Source organism: Lepidothrix coronata, unplaced genomic scaffold (genome assembly GCF_001604755.1).
Source record: "Lepidothrix coronata isolate B3197 unplaced genomic scaffold, Lepidothrix_coronata-1.0 Scaffold336, whole genome shotgun sequence".
NCBI classification, from domain to species: domain Eukaryota; kingdom Metazoa; phylum Chordata; class Aves; order Passeriformes; family Pipridae; genus Lepidothrix; species Lepidothrix coronata.
In genome coordinates this window covers 331,725-356,030 of record NW_016690516.1, presented here as the reverse complement: position 1 = coordinate 356,030, position 24,306 = coordinate 331,725, and the positions used below count along the sequence as shown (strand labels likewise).

The 24,306-nt window shown below is 49.1% G+C and overlaps 1 protein-coding gene across 5 annotated transcripts in view; it reads left to right on the top strand.

The window, feature by feature from the left end:
• The window catches only part of DOT1L (DOT1 like histone lysine methyltransferase), a 77,937-nt gene that overhangs the window by 14,899 nt on the left and 38,732 nt on the right, over positions 1 to 24,306 (top strand). For all 5 annotated transcript variants that reach the window (XM_017838390.1, XM_017838391.1, XM_017838389.1 and 2 more), the window contains exons 2-9: positions 1,757 to 1,800; positions 4,142 to 4,216; positions 7,038 to 7,101; positions 8,907 to 9,135; positions 10,626 to 10,720; positions 13,504 to 13,566; positions 20,952 to 21,007; positions 23,617 to 23,696. In XM_017838390.1, the coding sequence (XP_017693879.1) occupies positions 1,757 to 1,800; positions 4,142 to 4,216; positions 7,038 to 7,101; positions 8,907 to 9,135; positions 10,626 to 10,720; positions 13,504 to 13,566; positions 20,952 to 21,007; positions 23,617 to 23,696 (706 nt within the window). The remainder of the gene's footprint in view (positions 1 to 1,756; positions 1,801 to 4,141; positions 4,217 to 7,037; positions 7,102 to 8,906; positions 9,136 to 10,625; positions 10,721 to 13,503; positions 13,567 to 20,951; positions 21,008 to 23,616; positions 23,697 to 24,306) is intronic.

Here is a 24,306-nt window from a genome sequence, read left to right as displayed (position 1 = left end):
ACTCTCCTGTGTGCACTGAGAGGCAGGAGCAGCTTTTAGTGCAGTTGCTTCCCTGGTTTCTAGGCCAGGATTCATCAAAGGAATTCCTTACCTGACATTCCTGGGTGACTGTTTATTGATTTGGGCTGTGCCAGCCCGTGCCATGGGCTGGAGGAAACACAGGCACAGGGGTGAGAGGGCAAAGAATCCTGGAATGGTTTGGGTGGAAGGGACCTTAAAGCCCATCCAGTCCCACCTCTGCCATGGGCAGGGACACCTCCCACTAGCCCAGGTTATTCCTTTGATCCAACCTTGAACACTTCCAGGGATGGGGCAGCCACAGCTTCTCTGGGAATTCCATCCCAGCCCCTTCCCACCTCAAAGGGAAGGATTTTTCCCAATGTACCCTCTGGCAGTGGGAAGCCATTCCCTGTGTCCTGTCACTACCTCCCTGTGCACAAAGTCCCTCTTCCTCCTTTTAATAACCCCCCTCAAGGACTAGAAGGGGGACAGCCCTTGGAAAGGCTGCCTGTCCCTCTCTCTGTCCCTGGATTTTTAACCAGGTATCTGAAGGGCTGTGTACAAGTTTCTTGGGATGAGAACTTCTGCAAGGCTGGCTGATCCCAAGGATATGAAATGGTTACACAAGGGGGAATCTGTTTCCTCATGGAAACAGGAAAGCTGAGATACTGATGGAAAAAGCTTTTATTTGATTTCTATCATGTCTTGAAGTAGAGAGAATCCAACCCTTTTCTGTCATCTGTCCATCAGTGCTTGTCTTCTTCCATTCCTTTCCAGTGCTCTGCTTTCTGTTACCTGTCCCTGCCCTTGGCTGCAGAATTTCCCCCTGGTAACTGCACAGAACTGACATTTCTGCAGCAGGAAACAAGGCAGATGATTTGAGAGCCCTGACACTTGTAACTCTGGAAGGTCCTTAGGTACAGGACTCTAATTAAAAGGTCAAAGCCACTTCCAGAGACAAACATCTAAATATAACCCCAGCTTGGTGCAGATGGGCCCTGGTAACTAAGGCTGGATACAACAATGTGTGTAGGAACTCCAGCAGCTTCCCTAAAATAGAATTTTTTTGTAGCCTGGTGCATACAAATGCAGCTCCAAGGGCTTTGTTAGCACGAATTTGGGATGATTTGCTAAACCCACTCATGCTTCTGTTGCTCCTGAGTAAACCCTCAAATTAAATCAAAAACCCCTGTGTCTCACACAAGATTTAATGTGTTTTGGTTTTCAGCTCCTGAAAGAGGCTCCATCTCCATCTCTCTTTGTGTGTGTGTGTGCTGGGAGGGTGTTTTTCCTGCACTGAATCCTCTCCCACTGTTTATTTGATGCCTGATTTTAGAAAGCCATTCCCTGGGCCAGACTCTCCCTGCCCATCTGGAGCTGGGAGCCTGTGCCAGATGCTGGATGGAATCAGCTGTTCAGTGGGAACTTGCACTCAAGTACCTGCTGCATCCCAATAATCCCCCAAGGATTCCAGCTCCACAGTTCCTTATGGCAGAGAATGACAGAGAAACAGTGGAATGACAGTTCCTTCCTGTCAGTGTTTTGCTACTCCATAGAAACACGAAAAATATATGTCCTTAAGCTTATTTTTTTCCCTAGAGGGCTCATTTGAATGGCCTGGGTGGCAATCAAGGGCTCCTTACACAGTATGCTTGGTGTCCTTAAAAATATTGTGTGTCATTTATTCTTGAAAATATCATGATTCTTGTAAACCCCTGACAAACAGCTCCTGATGTCTCTTTTCTTTTTGTTTCAGGACAAACACCATGATGCTGCTCATGAAATTATTGAGACCATTCGGTGAGTGTTGGGTGCTGGGACCCTTCCTGAGCCTCCCTGCAGCCCAGGGCAGGGCTGTCTGGGGCCAGGACGCAGAGCAGGGCAGCCCTTGCCATGTAAAGTTATTTTCTAAGCTGAATTTGTTGCAATCCAAAGCTCCCTGGCAAGTAGGTTTTGTTTTATCTCCCCATATTCTGTTCTGTTCTGAACAGAATTAAATTTGACTGGTGATGTTCAGCTTTAATGCTTATTAAAGCAGTTTGTGTCTGAGCTGTGGACACACAAGGTTAAGAAAACAGCCTTGGCTGGATGTGCTGAGTCCTGGTCTGGCCTCCCCCCACCCTCTCCCTTTCCCCTGTTGCTCTGGGTTGTTTGGCAGTGATGTCCCTGTAGCATTCCTTGTAATCCTGCTGATGGAGTGGGGAAAATGGGAGGATAAAGGTGACAGACAGCTCTGAGGGGCAGAGGATTTCCCAACCCCGGCCGTGGTTCCAGCGTGACCTGCTGTCCTTGCCCAGGGTTAGGAGGTGACTTGCATTGGAACAACTTCTGTTAAACAGGAACAGAAATTCCCCAGCACCTGAGGGATGGGGAGTGTTATCCACATTTCAGCTGTTCTTGTTCCCTGGTTTGGACCCTTCCCTGGGCTCAGGGCTGTGTTTGCAGCAGGTTGGAATGGTTTGAACTCCTTTAGTGGTGCAGGTACAGGTGAGCTCTGAGGGGTTTTACCTGCAGAGTCCCCTGAGCTCAGAATTTGGTCCCGTGTGGCCTGGGAAGAGGTGGTGAGCCCTGTGTGCTCCCAGTGTGGGAGCCAGTGCTGGAGAACATCACACAGGTGAAATCAGAGCATTTCCCAAGCTCTGGGGGGAGAGAGGATGTGGAATGGGGCTGGAGCTGGGAATTTGTCTTCTCAAGAAACTCCTTTTTTTAACTCCAGAGCCTTGCCACAAGAACTGCCACTGCTGCTGCCAGGACTGCTGGGGACAAAATCCTGTGCCTTGGGGTCTTGTGGCATCACTTGCCAGGGGGGTTGTTGGGAAGACCCTTCTGAGGGGGTTCAGGGGGATGTGGTGCTGAACATGGTGGCTGCAGTTGGTGAAGGCAAAGGGAGAACTGTGCCAGGAAGCAGTTTTGGGGCCAAAGTCCTGTTTCACAACTGTGCTTTGGGCAAGATTAGAGTGTCAGAAACTTTCCTGCTGCCTTTGCCTGCCTTGTGCAAAGTACCCACAGGGTGATTGTGAAAGGGGGGTGACAGTGCAGAGCAGCCTTTATCTCCTGGAGGCAGTGAGACCATGGGAACTTGGGATATCCTGAGCTGGAAGTGACACACAGGGATGAAGCTGCTGACTGCAGGCCCTGTAATTTAAGAGAAAAAGTTTGTAGAGGTAGAGCCCAAATGTTCTTAGGGAGACACTAGAAGAGAGTCAGCCCCAGATGTCCAGGTTCTGGTTTCTGCTTGCCTATGTACTGGTTTGTCAACTGAGAATCAGCCAGAAGGAACCAGAACTGCTGGATCTTTAGCTGTTATTTTTTATTATTTTACTAGTGAAGCATGGAACAGAGTGCATAAGGAATTGTCATTGCTGTTGGGATTCGTCCTATGAATGGAGGGTTTTTGATGAGGACAGTGCCTTCCCATTTTGATATTTGTGGAGGAAAGTGTGTGCAAAGCTGCTGTGGCTTTTAAGTTGTTTTTGAAAGGAATTAATCCTCCTGCATTCCCTGAGTGAAGCTCTCTCCTGTGAGATGCCACTGTTGGATGCACTGCCAGTGGGCACGTGCCCTCCATTTCTGGTGGCCACAACATCCAGGGCTGTGCTAACTCAGCCTGTCAGAGGGGCCTTTTATCAAAGTAACTTCTGACAATCTGCTTGGGTTGGGTGCTGTGAGGTGTGAGAGCAGCTCAGACATGGCCCAGAGGAGAATGTCCCTGCAGGGAGTGACTGGGGACAGTGTTTTGAGGGGCTGTGGGAAATCTCTTCTCCACATCCAGCTTTGTCCAACACAGTATCAGCATTCTTTGGGAATGCTGCACTCCTGCACCACATTTTCTGTTAGGTTGGCATCAGCCATGGCTTTGAGTATTTTTAGACACCTTGTACACATTTATTACCTTATTTTGAAGCTGTTTCAAGAGCTGCCAATATCTACAGGCATCTTGCTGTTTATTCAGTACAAATGCGAGTTGTTGCAGCTTTCCATGAGTATTTTGGGATGTCTGCCTTACTCCTGACAGTGTTCTGAGCTTCCAGGGCTGTGCAGGATCCTCTCTCCACGTGCAGCAGCGCCAGCCTAGAACTGAGACAATATTATTTCACTCGACTGGCAATACTTCTGTTAATTATTTCTTCTCTCGTTCCAGGTGGGTCTGTGAAGAAATCCCAGATCTCAAGCTTGCCATGGAAAACTACGTTTTAATTGACTACGATACAAAGAGGTGAGAGGGCTGTTTGTGTCCCCCCCGGAGGCCAGGCCGGCGCGGTGTGCAGTGAACTGCTGTCACTGGTTATTCTTAGACACCCAAGTTTCCTTTCAAACTGGCTGCAGGCTCTGCAGAGTTATTTTGGTAGGAAATGTGTAACAGCAACATTGGCAGAGGCTCGTTGGATTAAGGACATAATTGGAAACTCCACAGAGCAGTGACTGGAGCCGTGGTGTAGGTTGGAATTACTCACTCCCAAACAATGCTCGGTATCTGCCGCTGGAGCACGGCCAGTGTGGGGATCTGAATGGCACTGAGGGATCTGCTGGTGGAGGAACTCCCAATTCCTGCCCAGAATGTGGCCTGGCTGTCAGTGGGAGCTGTGGGAGCTTCACCTTCCCCTCCCTCCTCTGGGCTCTGGGGTGGGGGGGCTAAAATAAAAGGTAAAATATCATCCCAGTGTTCTGGGCAGGGAGAGATTCAGAGATCCCTGTAGTTCCACGGGAATTCCTATTCCACAAGCAGCTTAAAAGCAATGTTTAGTATGTGGCATTTACCTCTGGGCTGGGAGAGGCAGATCCTGACCAGGATGTGCAGGACACAAACTTAAAATGTCCCCCACAGGAAAGCACAGGGATTGTTCCATGGGCTGGTTGGGATTACAGTCAGTCCAGGCAGATCCTTAATGACAGAGGCTGAGAGGAGGAATCTGAGGTTCTGTGCATGGAATTGGCCGTGCTGAGGTTGGGAAAAGGGATGTGTTCAAACTGTGGTTTGCAAAAATCTCTTTGGTTGCCTTCGTGGGAAAGAGTGAATTTGTCCAAGTCCACAGCACGAGTAAAACTGTTAGAATGGGGTTTAGAGATGAAACTCCCTTGCTTTAGTTAGAATCATAGAATCCTGGGATATCCTGAGCTGGAAGGGACCCCCAACGATCATCCAGTCCAACCCCTGGCCCTGCACAGACACCCCAGCAATCCCACCCTGTCCCTCAGAGCGTTGTCCAAACGCTCCTGGAGCTCTGGCAGCCTTGGGGCCGTGCCCACTGCCCTGGGGAGCCTGGGCAGTGCCCCAGCACCCTGTGGGGGAAGAACCTTTCCCTGAGATTCATCCCAAACCTCCTGAACACTGGATGCTTGTCGTGATCTGCTGAAGTTATTGCTTCCTCCTCTCCCAGTATTTTATTGTTTCGTTGCAAGACCTGTTAGTTCCTCTCTTCCTCCTGAAATCAGGGTTGAGCCTCCCTTGTCATCAAGCCCATTAACTTGGATTTGTGGATTACTCCCAGTGGCTGCAGTGCTGTAATTTTATAGTCCTGGCATCCTCCCTGGGCATGTTTAGCTGAGGACCATCAGTGATGTTGGCAGCAAAACTGAATAACAGGGAAACCCCTCTGTTCCCCAAAGTCACATCCCACTCACCTTCCTGCACCTTTTCCAGGAAGCCATACACCTGGAATTTTGATTTCAGTCTTTTTTTTTTAATTCCTTTGAAAAAAATTGCCAGAAAAAATGACTCGTAGCAGGTGGAGCAATCCAGGGATGTGGAGGGAGAGCAGTGGGATATGGGAACACACACACTGTGCAGCCCAAATCCTCCTGCTTTGTCCCAGCATGGAAACAAGCACAGGCAGCTGGAAGCTTGGGCTGGAATGGCCAGAACTCCTGGGGGAGGTGTGTAGTGACTCTGAGGATCACAAGAGCCTCAGGTGTCCCTTTTGCTGTCCCCTGGGCCCCCCTCCCCGGCCTTGGGAATGGCCCTGGTGTCACTGTGTCACCCCAGAACCCCTTGGATTGTTTTTGCTGCTGCTTTGTGGGTCTGATTATGTAATGGATAATGTTCCCTGGAATATCTTCTCTTCCCTGGCCAGAGATGAATTTATTTAATCCTCTCAGCCCTCTGTCATTAAGGCATCTGCCTGGACTGACCGTAATCCCAACCAGCCCATGGAACAATCCCTCTGCTTTCCTGCTGGGGGACATTTGAGGTTGTGCCCTGGCTCTGTTTGCATTTTCAAACCCAGAATTAATTTCTGGAGAAGGATCTGCTTGTCTCAGGACTGATTATCATGAAAAAAGGGGAAAAGTTAACAGGTCTGTTAAGTTTCTGTGCAGCTGAGAACATGGAAAAGAAGTGATGACTCTGAGAATACAGAACTTTAATTAACAGAAAATGGACTGAACTCAAAGTATGACTTATAATAAAGATACTAATATTATTTGTCATGTATTGTCCTGGTCTACTGGGGATTTTTTTAAAGGAAACAAAGTCTTAAATATGTGCATCTTCTGAGAGAAACAAACCCTAAACACCCACTTAAATAAGCAAGATGACAGGAAAGCTCATCGTTGTCCCTTTAGTTACTGCCAAGAGTATATTTTGCAGTCCTACAATTTTTACCAACGTCCTTCAGTTCAGCTGGTGACCTTTTAATGTGGTTTGAGTATTTTTGCTTTACATTATAGAAATATTCTTGACATACCAAACATGGGAATACCAAAGTCTTTGTGTGCTCAAGTACACACTTGGGAGACTTACACTTGGTGTGAGCCAGCAAAGAGTCAGAAGGAGAATTGTGGTGGAGTGATTACTAATTTGTGGCTAATAAATGAGTAAATTTGAGTATCTAACCCAACCAAACAGGCTTCTGCCAGGCTTGCAGGATAAAGTGAACTAATAATGTACAAAGGGGGGTGAAAGAGGGGTCTGGGCTCAGGAGTTGCTGATGCCTGTGGGTCCCTCCCAGGGTGGTCCTTGTGGGTCCCTCCCACCTCGGGAGATTTTGGGATCCAAACCTGCCTGTTTGAGCTGACCCTGTGTTTGTTTTGTGCCCCAGCTTTGAGAGCATGCAGAGACTGTGTGACAAGTACAACCGAGCCATCGACAGCATCCACCAGTTGGTAGGTGTTCAACCCATCCCTGCCATCCTTGGGGGCTGCCTGGTCTGAACTCAAACGGAGTGAATAACACCAGAAAGCTGGGACTGACTCACAGTCACTGTCACATCACCAATATCCAGCACTTCCATCCTTTTTGAGGCTTATCTTGATATTAAACTTATTTTCTTCATCACACCTGGGCAGTCAGGAGTTAGCATTGGAGGGACATTAAGGAAGAAAAGGAATTAAACCCCACTTTTTGTTCCCAGAGTGTGAGTTTGGGAGCTGTTGGTCTTTATTGTGCACCTCTGACATTGTTATTTTGGCACTTGGAAAGAGCCGAGTTACCTTTGGGGGGAAGAAAAGGTTTCTCTGCATTTAACATGTAGATGTTTCACAGGGATTTCTTGTGTAGATTGACTTTTGTGGGGGGGAATCTGTGGCTTATGGGTGCTCATGTGAACTCATGTTGTGGAAGTGATCCCTGCCTTAGGAATTTCCTTGCCACACAGTTCAGCCTCTCTGTTCTGTGGCATCACTGGCTGAAGGAGAATGTAATGTCTTTTCAGACCAGTTTAATGAGCTTTTTGCTTCTCTTACCCCATAAAAGGTTGAACTGGAGGAAGCAAAACATGAACAGTGAATAATGTTACTGTTCTATTGAATTTAGAAGTATAGGTGGATTTTTTTCCTCTGCTGTGCTTATGGGAATTATTTGAAATGTGCAGTATTATGGCAAAAAGACTTTTTTCCAGGATTTCCTTCATTTTGTGGGCCTACAGCTCCCTAAAACTTGTGCTTGTTGGGATTCATGTGTATGTTGGTTAATAGCTGAGCATTAGAAGCTATTCAGCCTCTGCACTTGCATCTGAATCCCAGCAGAGGAACATTTAGGAGGAGTCCTGGAGCTGCCCCTTTTTGGTTGTTTTTATCAAAGGGGGAGGTAAACATTTTTAAAACTTAACAACTTTTATGCTTAGGACAGGTTTGTTTTTTTTCTGAGGAAGAAAGGAAGCTTGATTTCCATCTCTTTCCTGCCACTCCCTGTTTGAGTACATCTGATCCCTCCCATCTGACAGCTCCCGAGGCACAATTCAACTGCTCCGGTGTTGACACACACTCGGTATCAGCTCAATGGGATCAGTGAATAGAAAATCAGGGAGCAAACTCCACACCTTCTCAGCTTTATTCAGTGCTGAGCTTTCCATTGCCCGGTGGTGTTTGCATCTCTTTAATGGCCCCTTTAGCACCTGTTTCCAGCAGAAATGACCCCTCAGTGAGGTGTGAAGTGCAGGGAACTGGGGTTGTGTTTGTCTTGAGTGTCACAGAAGAGTTTGGGTTGGGAGGGACCTTAAAGCTTATCTTGTTTCACCCCCTGCCAAGGGCAGGGACACCTTCCACCATCCCAGGTTGCTCCTTTGATCCAACCTGGCCTTGGACACTTCCAGGGATGGGGCAGCCACAGCTCCTCTGGGAAACCTGTGCCAGGGCCTCCCCACCCTCACTGGTAATCCTTCCCAGTATACCATCCAACCCTGTGTGAAGCCATTCCCCTTGTCCTGTCTCTCCATCCCTTGTCCAAAGTCTCTCTGAGCCCCTTCAGGCCCTGGAAGGGGCTCTCAGGTCTCCCTGGAGCCTTCTCCAGGTGGACACCCCCAGCTCTCTGCCTGCAGAGCAGAGGGGCTCCAGCCCTCGGGTCAGGACCATTCTGATGTTGGGAGAGGTGCTGGGAGGGGATTTCCCCTCGCTGTGCCCTCCCAGCCTGGCTGTGGGGCCGTGCCCTCGTCCCCCCCTGGGGTTCCCACCTCGCCCTGTGTTTCCTGCAGTGGAAGGGGACGACGCAGCCCATGAAGCTGAACACGCGTCCCTCCAACGGGCTGCTCCGGCACATCCTGCAGCAGGTCTACAACCACTCGGTCACCGACCCCGAGAAACTCAACAACTACGAGCCCTTCTCCCCAGAGGTCTACGGAGAAACCTCCTTTGACTTGGTGGCCCAAATGATCGATGAGATCAAAATGACAGAGGACGATTTGTTCGTTGACTTGGGCAGTGGTGAGTGACCGACGGCTTCTTTTTCTCTTTTTGTTTGCTGGTTTTCCCCTTTCTTTACATAAACCAGGCCTAAGGATTGTCTTGCAGGATAAACCAGGCCTAAGGATTGCCTTGCAGGGTAAGCATCTGTTCTAGATAATCTCCCTGCTTTTTCTGACGTGATTAAATGGACCAACGAGGAGCCTCAACGTTCTCTGTGGTGATAAAATATCACTGCAAATTTTATATAAGAAGTAAACCAGGACTAAAGATTGTCATGCAGGATAAGCCAGGACTAAGACTGCCTTGCAGGATAAGGATCTTTTCTAAATAATCCCCCTGCTTTTTCTGACATGGTTAAATGGACCAACCAGATGCCCCAACATTCTCTGTGGTGATGAAATATCACTGCAAATTCAATAATTGTTACAGAACTCTTGGTTTCTGTTGATGGATACACTTAGAAAGAAACATTGTTAAAAACGATGGTTGAAAAATAAAGTAGCATTCCTGAGGGTTCATCTGTTTTCAGTGGATTTTATGACCTCCTTGTCTGAAGATGGGGTTTCTTGGCCCTCCTGATGTGACACACTTGGTGTGGGATCTGAAAATGAAGCAGATTTTTGCCTCTGACTTAGTTGTCAGTGTGTCAGAAAAGATTTTAGAGTTCATTTTTAACATTTGTCTTGTGAGACCCCACAAAATGTAACCCACAACTGCCACAGGTTGGAGTTGTAAAAGGAAATAGGTGTTCCTAGTTGGTGAGGAAACCAGGTATGACTCAAGGCCACGTGGAACAGAGACACTGAGTAAGAACATGCTGTTCTTTTTCTTGGTAAATCTGGTTCAGGGCAGGAAAGGAGCAACAAGAATTTCCCCTCTTACTGGATGTGTTATAAAGTTTTAACCCAAGTATGTTTTTGGGTTTTGTTGCTGGTGTGATAGGGGACTTCTGGGGAAAAATATTTTTTAAAATGATATTTTAAATTTAAATACAGGACTGCAATTCCCTCCCCCCAGTCTTAACACATCTTCAGTGATTTGCTGTTTTTACCCCCATTTCCTCCCTCAATGGGACTGATGTCTGACATTTCCTGGTGTTCAGATGAGACATTTAGAAAGGCATCACATCTGACAAACTGTTTTCCATCTGGAATAAAAAAAAAGATTGTCGTGGATGCTCCCAATTGTTTGTTCAGGAAGGTTACAGAAGATCATATCTGAAGCCCTGTAGTGCTGCAGGCTCAAATATTAGATACTTTTAGCTGCTCTCATCATAAATCAATAATTTTCTTGCTCACCTTGAGGCTGAGCAGCACCTGGGGAGTGGGAATGAGTTCAGGGATCACAGAGCCTTGTGGGGGAAGGTCAGACCCTGGCAGTTAAAGCAGCCCCTGCAGCCCTGCACAGTTTATCTGCTGTTTTCCTGTTGCCCTTTGCTCTCACAACTCTTCTCTCCCTTGCAGTGGTTTCTGCTGGAATTGCTCTCACTTTGGGTTTTCCCCCTGCAGGTGTGGGGCAGGTGGTGCTTCAAGTGGCTGCAGCCACGAACTGCAAACATCACTATGGAGTGGAGAAAGCTGATATTCCAGCCAAGTACGCCGAGGTGGGTCCTGTGGGGTGGCTCTGCCTGGGCTGCAGGAGTAGCTGAGTTTGAGTTTCAGCCCTGCTCGATTTTTCTCCCTCGGGTCAGACAGACCTGGAGCACGGTGTGCTTGGGGAGAGGAGTGTTTTTCCAGTCTGGAGAGCACAGGGGGAGCATTATCACCTTTCTGAAGTGCTTTCAGCTCTTTGAACAGTACTGACACAGGGCCTGTTCAAAAGGAAGGGCAGGAGAAGCTTCACACAAACACCTGCAATTATTCCGTGCCCGGAATGGCTTGGATAGAACTTCCAGAGGCCACAGTGTTCAGCAAATCTGGGATTAATTCAGCAAGGAAATAGTTCTTAAATATTTTAAAGGCCATGGTTTTGCCTGTGGTGGGGGTGCCCCTCTTTGGTGTCCTAAGCTGAAGTTATTAAACCATCAGAGGCTCGTTGATGAGGCCTTTGTTGGGTGTCTGGAGGCATCTGAATGAAGAAAACCTTAAAAGGGCCTGAAGCTGAAGGAGGGAAGGTTTAGATTAGACATTAAGAAATTATTTACTATAAGGGTGGTGAGGCCCTGGCACAGGTTGCCCAGAGCAGCTGTGGCTGCCCCATCCCTGGGAGTGTCCAAGGCCAGGTTGGACAGGGCTTGGAGCCACCTGGGCTGGTGGAAGGTGTCCCTGCCCATGGCAGGGGGTGGCACTAAATGATATTTAAGGTCCCTTCCAACCCAAACCATTCCATGTTTCTATGGTATTAGTCAGGTTTCTTTACACTTCTCATTCTGTGCCAATGGGACACACCAAGATAATGAGTTCCAAGGCAAACCTGGAAGGCCACAAGCCAACAATAAAGGTTAGTCAAGCCTAACCAGGAGAGGTTTATTTGCTTCAGTCCCTGAACAGAAACTTCTCCCTCGGTATTGTCAAAACACTGACTCAGGCTGTGCAGGCTGGAAGATTATACCCCTTGGAGGGAGGGGAAAAATTAAACTCCTTGATCCTCCCTTTCTGTGGTGTGGGCAAAAATGCATCAACACAGTGATGAGGAGCATCAGACAAGGATCTAAACTAAAATCCATCTTGTTTCCCCTGCCATGGCCCAGTGGAAGGTCCCAACTGGAGGGCTCTGCAGTCCCTCTGTGGGAGTGTCCTGGTTTCACCAGGGAGCACTTGCAAGGCCTGGAATCCCCTCTGGGTTTACTATTAAACTTAAAAGATGAGCATTAAAAGGGAAATTCTCACTCTCACTAATACCCCTTCATGGCACTGTGCAAACAAGGCTTTAGTGGAAACAGCAAACAGAGAAATCACCCACAAATGGAGAGTTAGGGAGTATTAACTGCTGGGGTACCTCCAGCTTCAGGAGTATTTCGTGTGAATATTCTGCATTATTGTGGTTAAATCCTGCCAGATTTAACAACCCAACAGCTGCTGCAGTGTCAGTGGGTGAAGCTGCCTGAGTGCAGCTCCTCTGCCTCATGCCTGTGTCAGGGACCAGCTTCCCTCCAAACCTTTGTGGGAGGGCTTGGATTAAGTTTCTGGTTAAGATTGGCTGTGACAACACATCTCTGGGCACTGTGATAATTAATGCAGATGGCTTTGAAAAGCTTCAGCTGAAGGATGTTGTGGGTTTGTTTTAGTGAAGTTGTCTTAAAAAATGAATAAAAATGCAGTTGTGCAGCGTGAGAAAATCCTGAGGATTTCTGAGTTATGCTGCTAAGCTTTGAAATGCTTTTGAAATAGGTTTTTAAAGCACATCTGTTAACACAGGGTTTCTTTGACCTGGTGATGGAGGTCTCCATCTCTGAGCTGGCAGGGAAGTCAGAATTCCTGCTGGTCTCCTCTCAAAGCATCATGGAATGGTTTGGGTTGGAAGGGAGCTCTGAGATCCCCCAGTCCAACCCTGCCCAGGCAGGGTCACCTGGAGCTGGTGACACAGGGACGTGTCTCCAGAGAGGGAGAGTCTCCCTTGTCTCCTTTCCCTGCTACCTCCAACTTTAAGCCAAACTCTAAAGATCAGGAGGGTTTTTTCCAGCCTTCCAAGACACTTGAGTTGCATTTTCCAGCTGTTGTAGAGCTGTAGCTGCCCCTCGTTCCCCTCCAGAGCCTGCCCTGCTCAGAGCCATTGGGACAGCTGGAATTGTGCTCGTGGGGGTTTGTGAGGGACTGAGATCTCTGGATGGGGGGGATTTGGTTCCTTTCTCCTCTATTTAGGCAATGACAAACTGGTGGCAGTAGGAGCCCTCCCTCCTCTGCAGCCCTGGAGTGAAGGATGTCATCACTCCAAAATCCTTGGATGCAGTTTGGGGCATCCCTGGTTGCTGTGGGAATGGGGATGTTTTGGATGCTGCTCTCTGCCCTCTCCCTGCCCCCAGCAGACCTGGCTTTAGCCCGGGTGTCCCTTTGCTCCCAGGGCTTAGGCTGGGCTACCTCCCTCCTGCTCCCTGTGGATTATGTGCCCCAGCTCAGGAGCTGCTCAAGGTTGTGCCATTTTTAGTGCTGAGCAGTGGCAGTGCTTTTCCTACAGTGTGGATCTCCCAGGAAAAGGGGGAGGGATGAACATTCCGGCTTTGACTTGCAAAAATTTGGGGTTTTTTTAAGGAAACTGAACAGCAGGAGCTGTTTGTCTGCCTGCCCTTGGAATGTTAATGGCAAAAAGCCTCCAGCCAACCCCAGCAGACAGAACTCCCCGGTTGGGAGCGCTGGCAGAGCTGTGCCTCTGCTGTACCTCTGCTCCTGGGATGGCTCTGGAAACAGGAGATGTCCCAACAGCTGCTTTTGTTTTTCCTCCCTCTTGCAGACCATGGACAGAGAGTTCAGAAAGTGGATGAAGTGGTATGGGAAAAAACATGCAGAATACACAGTGAGTAAAATCCTGGGGCTCCTGCTGGTGTCCAGCTTGGAAAGTCCTCTCCAGCCTTCCCCAGCCACCAGCAGTGTGACCACAGCTGCTTCCTGGCTGTTCCCTTCATCCCGGTTTTTCCAAGCCATCCTCCAAAGCCTCTCTCTTTGTCTTGCTTGATGTGTAGTGTGGTGTTATTGGAACCACTTCCAGGTCTTTCCACTCTTGGAAGATTTATTCTCCTAAAATGTCATTTTAACTGGGGCTGCCCCGTGTCTTCTGTTCATACTACACCTTCTTTCCCTTTTTTCTCCCCCTCTCTCCATGGATCAGGGGTTTTACTGGAGAGACTGTTGGAAATGGCAGCTCCTCCTTGGGATTCTGGAATCTCCTAGTAGAACTAAAAGCTGGAGCTTTGGTTCCCAGGCAGGGGAAGGTGTGGAGACCTGGGACGGGGTTGGGGTGGGGTGGCAGGGACGGAACTTCTGGCTGGAGGTTGGAGCAGGAGGCTCCAAGAACAGTGGGAGGCTGTGGGCTCAGGAAGGGTGTTGGGGTGGTTAATTCTGACTTGGAAAGGATTGGAATTGGGTGCCCTGAGGCTGTAGCTGGATCTGGAGCAGTAAATGGGTCATCCCAGGGCATCTCCCTCCCTGGGGATAGGGACAGGTGTTGGAATTACTTTCCCTTTGTCTCCATGTTGCTTCATCTTTGTGGATGTTTTGCCCTCTGGAATGACAGTGTGAAACCCATGCACTGTCCTGTGCCATTCCTTTCCTTTTCCCTTTTCCCTCCTTCTTAATTTTCATTAAGAAAACCTGTTCCCTGGTCAATCACTTCCCATGAAATACATGGAAAGTGAAATCCCTGTTCAACAGGAACCCAGTGAGTATTTTGAAAATACATCTATTTATGCTTCTCCTCCCGCTCTCCAATGGTCAGGAAAGAGGCTGGATGGATCAGGGATGTTCCCTAATTTCCCAGCCCAGCTGGGTCACTATCCTGCTCAGAGGTCGCCACTGGCCCCGTGTCCTGTGTCAAGGTTGAAGTTTGGGAGCCATTCTTTCCATGTTCTTGGAATGGTGTGAACCACATGGCTGGAGCATTCCAGCAGGGTGGGATCAAATGCCAGGTTTATTTCCCAATTTTCCCAGCCTTTTTTCCCCGGTTTTTTGGCTGCTGGGATCCTTCAGAGGGCTCATCTTGTAGGAAAAGCTGTTCCAGCTCTGCCTTTGGAAAACAGGCCGGAAAGGTGCTGGTCCCACCTGCCTCTGAGCACTCTCTCCCTGGAATTCCTGTGCTGGATGGAATGATTCCCTCCTGAAGGCTGCTGGGGGACTGGTTTGCAGCAGGCTGGATATCCCTGCTAACTCCTTCCTGCTGTGGGAGCACTGGGAATGCTTCCCTGCTCCTCCAGTGGCCATATGGCATTTTTCCATTGTGTCACCCAGCTGGCACAACATGAAAGGAGCTGTTCCTGAGGATCCTCTGCCTCTGAGCTGGGGAATGTGAAGAATAGGAGAGGAGCTTGGATAAAATATTGGAAGCATATTGCTTGCCCTAGGCAGCACTTCCAGCCTGAGCACTCCCAGGGCCAGGGTCTGGTGCTGCATTGGAACAAAGCTGCTTATTTTTGCCAGGTTCTTTGGCTTTTCTAACTCTGCTTTCTGCAGTGTTTAGAGTAAAAACTTCCCCTGAATGTGCAGTCTGGGTTTTCTGGGAAGAGTTAAAACACTTGCAGCACTTTGTCTTAGGGAAAATGGTTTTTTTGTCACTTGGAGTGATGCTTGAACACAGATTTTGGTCTTTTACATGCAGGCACAGGGCAGATTTTATTTAGTTTTTATTCATCAAACATCCCCATTTATTTTCTTGAGAAGCTCCTCAGCAGCATCTGCTGTAGGTGACTCATTAAAGAGAGCAAACTTGTCTCACAATGCAGCTGGAAAACACAGAATTAAAAGCCTGGCATCTTTGTCTTTCTGGAAAACAACTTTGTCCCTGCAAGATGCTCCCAAAACTGCAAATGTTGGAGGCAAAATAAGCCCAAATTGAAATAGTCTGTCATCAGCAGAGCTCAGCTGGTGAATCCCACTCCAGTGTTCCAGGCAGTCACATGAAAACTCAGTATTTTGGGAAGAATCAAGTGGTGGAGGAGGGGAGGGAGCTTGGCAGGAGTTCAGGGGGAAGAATCTCGGGTCCCACCTGCAGCTTTGGCTGAACACTGGGGATGTGGTAAAACAGAAACTGGGGGACACGAGGCAGCAGAAAATCCAGGGGTTGGGCCTGCAGGGCTTTAGATTATTTTAACAGCCCGAAGCCCAGTACAGTTATAATTTCCCAATACAAATGGATTTTTGGTTTCCCCTGCAAAGCTGCTGTGTCACCTCAGCAGTGCTGGGTTTGTGCAGCTCAGCTGTTCCTTCTTCCTTGGGCAATGATTTTCCTGTGGTTCTTCACCATCTCCAGCCTCACCACATGGCAGGAGCTTCCTGAGGAATATTTTATGGCCTTTTTGCCTTTTGCAATAATCCAAGGGGCTGCCAGAACCTCACTATATTTTTGTAACCTGCCCCAAATCCAACCAACAGGGTTTTTTTTTCGGACTACTATTAAAAGAAAATTGACAGGAATGTAAACAAATAAAAAACACCCCCCAAAAGCTTTCCAAACCAATAATCTCATGTTTGGAAAGGCTTGAACAGAAGGACAATGAGCTGTTGCTCATTAAATTGCTCTGCAAGCCTTCAAATTCACTTCCTGGGTTGTTCTTGTTACTGCTGGAAGTTCTGGAATTCTGGAGAGCAAAGTCCAGTGACAACATTTAAAATAAATCCTGATTGTCCACCTGTATTTCCATCCTATTTTGTCAACAATCACAGAAAAAGCTCTCTCTGGAGCGATGTTTCCATATAAAACCGGCAGCCTCACGGGCATGGAGGTGTCTCAGGGAAGCAGGACAGGGCTGTGTGGTCACTGGAGGTGATAATTCACATTAAATTCCTCCAGTAGCTGGAGGCAAAGTGTCCTGAGGGGTGTTGGGTGCCCAGGGCTGCTGAAGAAGCTCCAGCTGGGTCAGCCCTGAAGCTGGAGAGGGGGAAGATCCCTTTGGGGCAGGAAAGGAGTGGGAGGGAGGTTGCTTGTCATACTCTGCTTGGAATTCTCCTGCTCTCCAGCTGCTGGGGGTCTCATAATCCTATAAAGTGAGTATTTACATGCCTGTGGTTCTGGGTGTCTCATTCCTGGTTGTGGATGTCCAATTCCTGCTCAGTTGGGGGAAATCCCATTCTTTGCTGGTCTCCTGCATTCAGAGGGAATCCTCCTTCTGTAGAGCTTTACATCATCATCATCTCCTTCAGCCTTTTGGATGAGAATGTCCCACTTCTGACACATCTCACTGTGCTCCAGCTCCTTTGATCTTCTCATTCCCTTCCCCTGGAGCTGAGAAGTTTCCAGGATTAGCTCCTTCCCCTGTCTTTGCAAGAAAACTTGTCTGCAGGAAGCAGGAGACTTTGGGAAGATCGTTAGACCTGGCTAATTAGAGAGCCTTTCTTGGGGAATTCTGCACATGTGCAGCCCCCAAATTAAAACCTGCTATCACAATTAACAGGCAGATGGGTTTTCATGGTTCCTGACTCTAAATATCCTCCTGTGGCCTCAAACTCAGAGCCATCTCAGGTATCTGGGGCAGGAGGCTGAGGCTGCTGTGTGGCACAAAGTGCTTCTTCTCTGCCTGGGGTCCCCTTGGAGGACGTTTTTGAGGTGTCCTCTGTGCCTACAACCCGTTATCCCCTTGTGTGGGGAAGGTTTTCTCCCTCAGAGCACTTTGGGCTCTGCTGAAGGCAAGGATTTGGTTTGTGTTTGTTTACTCAAGGTTGTTATAACAGAATTCCTGCCCTGCTCCATAAAAGCCCTGTTTTAGCAGCAGATGACAATAATCTTCAAAGCAAGGGCAGGAAACACAGCTCAGCTTTGCCAAGCTGAGGGATTTTGGGTGGGTGGGGAGACCAGGGAGCTGGTGAGGGCTGGAGGTGCTCTGTGGTTCCGGCCCATGGATTAGAGGGGAATCTTCTCAGATCACAGGATATGCTGAGCTGGAAGGACCCACAAGGATCAACATGTCCCATTTAGTGCCTAAATCAGTGTAAACCTGGCTTTGTGAACATTCAGGCTTATCTCAGGCTGAGTTTGGGGGGTCTCCCTGGCTGTTTTTCCTGGAAATCGGAGAAAAGCAGTGATTAGTGTAGGACTTTCAGTGCCTCTTGCTGCCCAGGGAGCAGACTGGCATCACCTGGACCTCAAACCTTCATTCCCCCAGGCCCTGCAGCTCAGGGAGGGCCAGAGCAGCTGCTCACTCCAGGTGTTCCTGAAGGCCCTGTTTCAGTGGGAATCTCTCCGGGCTGGGGTTTGAAAAGCCCTCCAAACGTCCCCCGTGGCTTTGAAATGGTGCCATGTTTGGGAGGTTTGGCTCGATGCCTCCAGTTATTTTTGAAGAGAACAGGAACCTAAAAATAACCCTGTGTACTTTTCCAGGCAGAACTGGCTGGTTTTTGGGAGCCAAGTGTTTGCATGGAGGCGGCTGCAATGAGCCATCCTGTGAATTTATGGCTCTGTGGAGCTGCTCAGGCACAGGGAGACTCCCAGTCCAGCCCTGGGTGAGATCCCAGCCCTCCTCCAGGCTTGACCTGTCCAAATTCCTGCTCTGCACACACCCACTGCTCTGTACCTCTGGCTGCTTCTGACCTGCTGCTTCCCATCGAGTTCCAGATGCTGTTGGGTGTATTCCTGGCTGAAAAAAACTTGAGTAAAAACCTGGTTTGCCTTCTAAATTTAGCAGTAGTGCAGCTCTGGGGGTGATTTTGCTGAGCTAATTATCCTGTTAGAGAAAGCATCTCCTGCATTGTCTAATCAGATGAAAATATCTGTGTTACAGATGGTCCCTTCCATTCATTATTCACTAAGGAGATTGAGTTTCCAAGAGAGAGGGAGGAGCGGGATTGGGGTGGGGACACTGGAAGAGATTGAGAGACTGGGATGGAGGTGTCCCCTTCTCCCTGGATGACCATCATGGACCACGTTCTGCTGCATCCTGGGGTTGATCCAGCTGCATTTTCCTCACCAGTTCTTGTTTCACTCTCGGAATCCCTGTAAACCTCTGAGCTGTCTGGGATTTTGGGGGAATTCCGTTGGATTCCCTGTGTCAGTTGGTGGGGAAGGAGCTGCTTTCCTCCTTGGAGGGAGTCCTTTATTGGTCACTGCCCCAGTGGTCAGGGATCTCTGTCCTGTCTCTGATGGGAGCAGCCCCTGCTCCAGGAATCCCTGCCTTGCTTCCAGAGGGGAAAAGGAAGAAAAATAACCCATTTTCTCCCAGCCCCAGTTGACCATCTGGTTATTTCTGTGCTCCTGTGTTTTTCCTGCTGAGATTTTCCCCTAAGCCTGAGCTGGGGAAGCAGAGCCACAAAAATAGATGTGTCTGAGCAGGGCTGGGGTTCATTTGAATTGTTAAATGGCTCTGGCTTGCAAATGTTCATCCTCCACGGGTGATATCAAGTTAAACAGGGAGATTTGGGTTATAAATCCTCTGACCACCCAGGCAGGACAAACACACTGGGAAACTGGATCCAAGGAAAGCCTAACAGCCACTTAGGTTGGATTTCAAGACCTTTATATGAAGCTCAGCATTTCAGGATCGTTTCATGTTACGCTGGTTCTTTGTTCCCTTTCAAACTGTGGCTTCAGGATTGGCCTTCCTGGCTTTTCAGATGTTTTTCTTTCCCCTGTTAGTGTTTGAAAACCCTGTGGAGACCTTAGAAACTGGTGGTGTGGAGGATGCCAGGGAGAAGCTGACTTGCAAAAAGTGTTGTAAAATAAATGCAGTTGCCTGTCATGTGGGTTTTCTTCGGCTGTGTCTTGGTTACTCAACCATGGAACTGTTTACTACAAGACTTGGAGACAAAATGATCTCTTAAAATTCATCTAGAGATGGGCTCCATTCACATACAGAACTCCAGAAAAAATGCTTCCATATATGAGGTGAAAAGAACTCATCTTAGAACTGCTGTTGCCTTGAATTTCTGGTTTAGGTTCTGCCCAGACCCAGCAGGGTGTTGGGGGGTTGGATCTCAGAGTTCAGCCTCCACCATATCCTTTGTTTTTACTGGAGCAGGGATGTCAGAGGTGCATCCCCACCCAGCAGGGGGGAGAACACAGGCCTTAATTCTAGTTTTAATCTCATTTCAGCCCAGCTGCTTGGTGGAACAGGTTCTTCTGACTCACTTGTGTTGCTCTGACCTGCCGTTCTCGGTGGGTTTAGTCTCTAACGCTTGAAGGTCTTGACAAAGGTCCTGATCTCTTCCCCAAAACCCCTCAATATTCACTTTTCTCAGCCCTCTTGTGTACATTTGGACTTCTTTTCTTTGTGTTTTTTATCCTTCCTCGTGGGAGCAGCCCCGCTGCTCTTGGCTCCTGTGTCTTTGTCCTCCGTGGTGGCACAGCCAGGTCTTGGCTCTGAGCGCTTCCCTGGGACAGTGCCCAGCTCAGCCAGGGAGGGATGGGAGCTGTCCCAGTGTCTGCACTGCAGTGCTGGCACCTCTAAAGTGTCACTCCACTGCAGTCTGTGCAGAAAAAGGATCCTGAGCAGTCAGTGTGGTAGCTTTGATGTTCTGGGATAAACCATCCCCTCACCCCTCCAAGGGCTGTCATTGTCATTAATTACAGAGCTGCATCTTGTTTTTCCCTCTCCTCCTCTTATCTTCCTTCCCCAACCCTCCTCCTGCCTGACCTGTGGCACAGCAGAGGGTGGCCCTTGGGTTCCCAAAACACCCCTGGGAAAACATTCCTCTGGGGAGAGCTTTGTGTTCACCTGGGACTGCTGGGGTGCCATCAGGAAGGTGCTGCCGAGTCACTGGAGTCAGGACTGTGTTTCTTTTCAAAAAAGACCTTTCTGTTCCTTCACTTCCATCCTGAAGGTGGTGGGAGCAGTCGGGGTTTATATTTAGCCCCACAGGAAATCAGGTGCTTGAGCTCAACAGGAGCCTGGATTTGGGTTCCCAGCAGGACTGTTCCCAGCCTGTGCTCAGCTCCCTGTGGTGGCCCAGCCACGGAGGCATTTGGGGATCAGCTTTGGAATCTCCATGGATCACAGCCCTCCCAGGGCACTAAGGATACCCAGAGACCCTTCCTGGGGTATCCCTAGGTGGGAGCAGGGAGGGAGGCACCTCTGGATCTGAGGAATGAGCAGAGCCAGCCCTGCCTGGTTCATCCCCTCTGTGCTCCCCAAAAACTTCCTCTGGCCTTGGCTGTTGTGGGATCAGGGAGCTGGCACAGCACGTTTGTCCCTCTCCAAAGGAAAAGGGCACAACATTAACTCCTCTGTGTGTGTGTTTTTGTGTTCTTTGTCTGTTTTTAAGCTGGAAAGAGGTGACTTCCTCTCAGAAGAGTGGAGGGAGAGAATTGCAAACACAAGGTACAGTACAGCCATTGAGTGCTGCTTTATGAACTGGAGACTTGGGAGTTTGTATAATGGAAATTGGGAGCCTGGCCAGCTTTTTATATAGAATTTCCATAGCAAATACCAGAAGTTGATCTGCCAGCTCCTATATTGGCCTCTTTAGATCCTGTTTTCTGACTGGAAGAATGGCTTTAAATGCATGTCCCATGGTATTACATCCAAGGGTGTATCCAAGATAAATCCTGGTTGTACAGACAAGCAGAAACCTCCATTTGTTTTGCATATCCCTGTAGTTCCTGTCAGGGATTCTGGCAATACACTAATTATCTTGGCTATGGGGGCTCACTTTCCCTTTAATAAAAAGCAAAAGACCCAAGTGAGTCTGTTCCAACTTAAATTGAAAATTCATTTCAGCTAATTGTCTTGAAGACTTATTTATGTGGAGAACTGTGCAGAGGGTCAGGCTCCTTTTTCTGAGGGAGCAAAAAGAGGGAGTAAATTTGTTAAAAACCATCAAAGTCATCTGTATTTTTAAAGCTTTGCATTCTTTCAGCCTTATGGGCAGAAAAAAGAAACCCTCTTTATTTTTATATGACCTTCTGGGCCACCCTGTTATGTGGGGGAATGAAGGCAGTTGTCAGAGAGGGCTCTGAAAGCCTTCAGTTGTGGCAATTCCTGGACTGCTCCCAAGGGAATGGTTTAGGAGCAGGCCATGGAGGAGGCTGCTGACTTCTGCTTTATTCTGGACCTCAGTTCCTTCTGGAGGTGCCTTTTCATTTGGGGACAGACTTGTCCCAGCCTTACACTCCCTGGGGTTTGGCTTTGCTGCTTCTGGTTCCAAGGGCACCCTCCTCTGCTGCTGGGCCACTTCCTTCAACTCAGTGAACCTTTTCGGACAGTTTTTGGCTGCAGGAGCTCTGAGTGCACAGGGAAGTGCTGGGAGGTGTTTATTTTGGGTGTCTCAGTGCTCTGCACAGACACCTCACCCTGGTGCAGAATCCCAGGATGGGTTGGGTTGGAAGGACCTTAAAGCCCATCTCATTCCAGGGACACCTTCCATGGAGCAGGGTGTGCTCCAGCCTGGCCTGGGACACGTGCAGGGCTGGGGCAGCCCCAGGGAATGATGCTGGGAGCAGGACAAGGCTCCCCATGGCCACGTGGAACGAGCCCTGCAGGATGTGTATTCCAAGGGCTTGGCAGTTCCTGGGATCAGGGTGCTCTGGGCCCCTGTGCCCTGCACGTGCACACAAGCCCTGGGCCAGCAGGAGCTCTGTACAAACACCCATCTGCCAACTCTGGCTCTCCCCCTTCCTTTCCTGGATGTTTTCTACTCCCATTAATATGTTTGGCTCTTTTGCAAGGCCTCTTTTTTGGCACATGGGGAGGAGGAGGAGGAAGAAACCCCTGCTAGCTTTCCTTGCCAGGCAGGGTTTCCCAAATTTCCAAGTGCAAGGCGTAGCAAGAAGAGCTTTTTTTCCCCCTTGGTGTATAAACATTTTTTTCATTGGTGGTTTTTCACAGCTTTGGCTACTGCTCTTAAACTCAGTGTCCTTGCTGAACACATTTCATGTGTGGAGGCTCTGGCAGGGGGGTTTTCCAGCAGACCTCTCACAAAGGAACCAGCTCTCCATGTGGGAACAGTGTGCCAGAATGGCTCTTTGTAGAAGCCTGGAATCTCCTGAGCTGGAAGGGACCCACAAGGACCATCCAGTCCAACTCCTGGCCCTGCCCAGACACCCCAACAATCCCACCCTGTCCCTCAGAGCGTTGTCCAAACGCTCCTGGAGCTCTGGCAGCCTTGGGGGTATTTGTTTTTCAATCTGGGGCATGTTCTGTTTATCTCCCAAACACTTTTACCCTTTGTGGGGTTCTACCTCTGGGCAGGTTTCTGTGTTTCCACATGACTTTGTTCCAGGAGCAAAACCCCCTCCTTGGATGTTCTAACCTGGACAGAAAGAACCGACTCCTCCCTTGTGGGTGGGGGTGAAGTGCTGGGTTTAGGGCAGGACAAACGTGCTCAGATGTCACTGTCTTATGGCATTACAGGGAATTTACAGCTGGAAGAGCAACAGGTTGTGGACTCCCCATCCCTGGAAGTGTCCAAGGCCAGGTTGGAGCAACCTGGTCTAGTGGAAGGTGTCCCTGCCCATGGCAGAGAGGAGAACTCATGAGCTTTGAGGTCCTTCCCAACCCAAACCATTCCATGACTCTAAACCATATTTTGCTATTTTACTGTAATATTTGAAATGCAGGGGAAGAAGCACCAGGGTGAAATGAGGCCTGTTTGCTGAGCGTTGCTCTCCACGTGTGGTGGGAGTTGCTGTGTTGGTGTTGGATCTCACCCCAGCAGAGGGTGAAAACCTTCCTTTGCCACATTGTTTTTATGTCAAAACTCCCAGGAGCTGCCAGAGCAGGACCCTTCTGAATGTTTTTAGATGTAACTGCCCAGGCTGAAGGTAAAGCTGAGGGCCTGGTTGGGTCCCTGAGCCAGAGGAAGGTGTTGGTTGGGTGGCAGCAGCCCTGGAGTTGGGGACAAGCAGTTTGTCACTGTCCCTGTGACGTGGCTGGGGGGGTTGTGGTGTGTTCTTGGCTCCCTGTTCATCAGCCTGACCTTTCCCTTGCAGTGTTATTTTTGTGAATAACTTTGCCTTTGGCCCTGAGGTGGATCACCAGCTGAAGGAGCGATTTGCAAATATGAAGGAAGGTAAATCCTGCTGGAAGTGTTTCTCTCTTGGGTTCCTGGTCCCTGTGGGAGCTGGGGTGGGAGGGGGGCTGTCAGAGCCGGGCTGGGGATTTGTTCTGTGCCTTGGGGCCAAGTGGCTGCACCACAGGGGTTATTTCTTGGGCTTTCTGCTTCCCACCTTAACACCTCCTCACACCTACCTGGCTCCTTGGAGGAGGGAGACTGTGGAGCAGAGTTGGGCTGGGAGGAGCTGCTGCTCCTTCCTTATCTCCCATGGGAACCTAGAAACCATGCAACAGCCAAGGGCAAACCTCCTGGCTCCCTGGAAGTGTCCCAGACCAGGTTGGACAGGGCTTGGAGCAACCTGGGCTGGTGGAAGGTGTCCCTGTCCATGGCAGGGGGTGGGAGTGGATGAGCTTCCAACCCAACCCTTTGCATGATTCCTGGCTGCAGAGGCTCTGGATAGCCAGTCTCTATAATTCCATGTGGAATTCACTTACTGGGTTCCCCTATTTGAAGTTGTCACATTTAGTGCTCGGTGTTAACTAATAAATAATGAAATAGGATTACACACTGATAAAATGTGGGTGCTGCCCAGGGAAGGGAAGGGAGCTGGGAAGGGGCTGGAGCA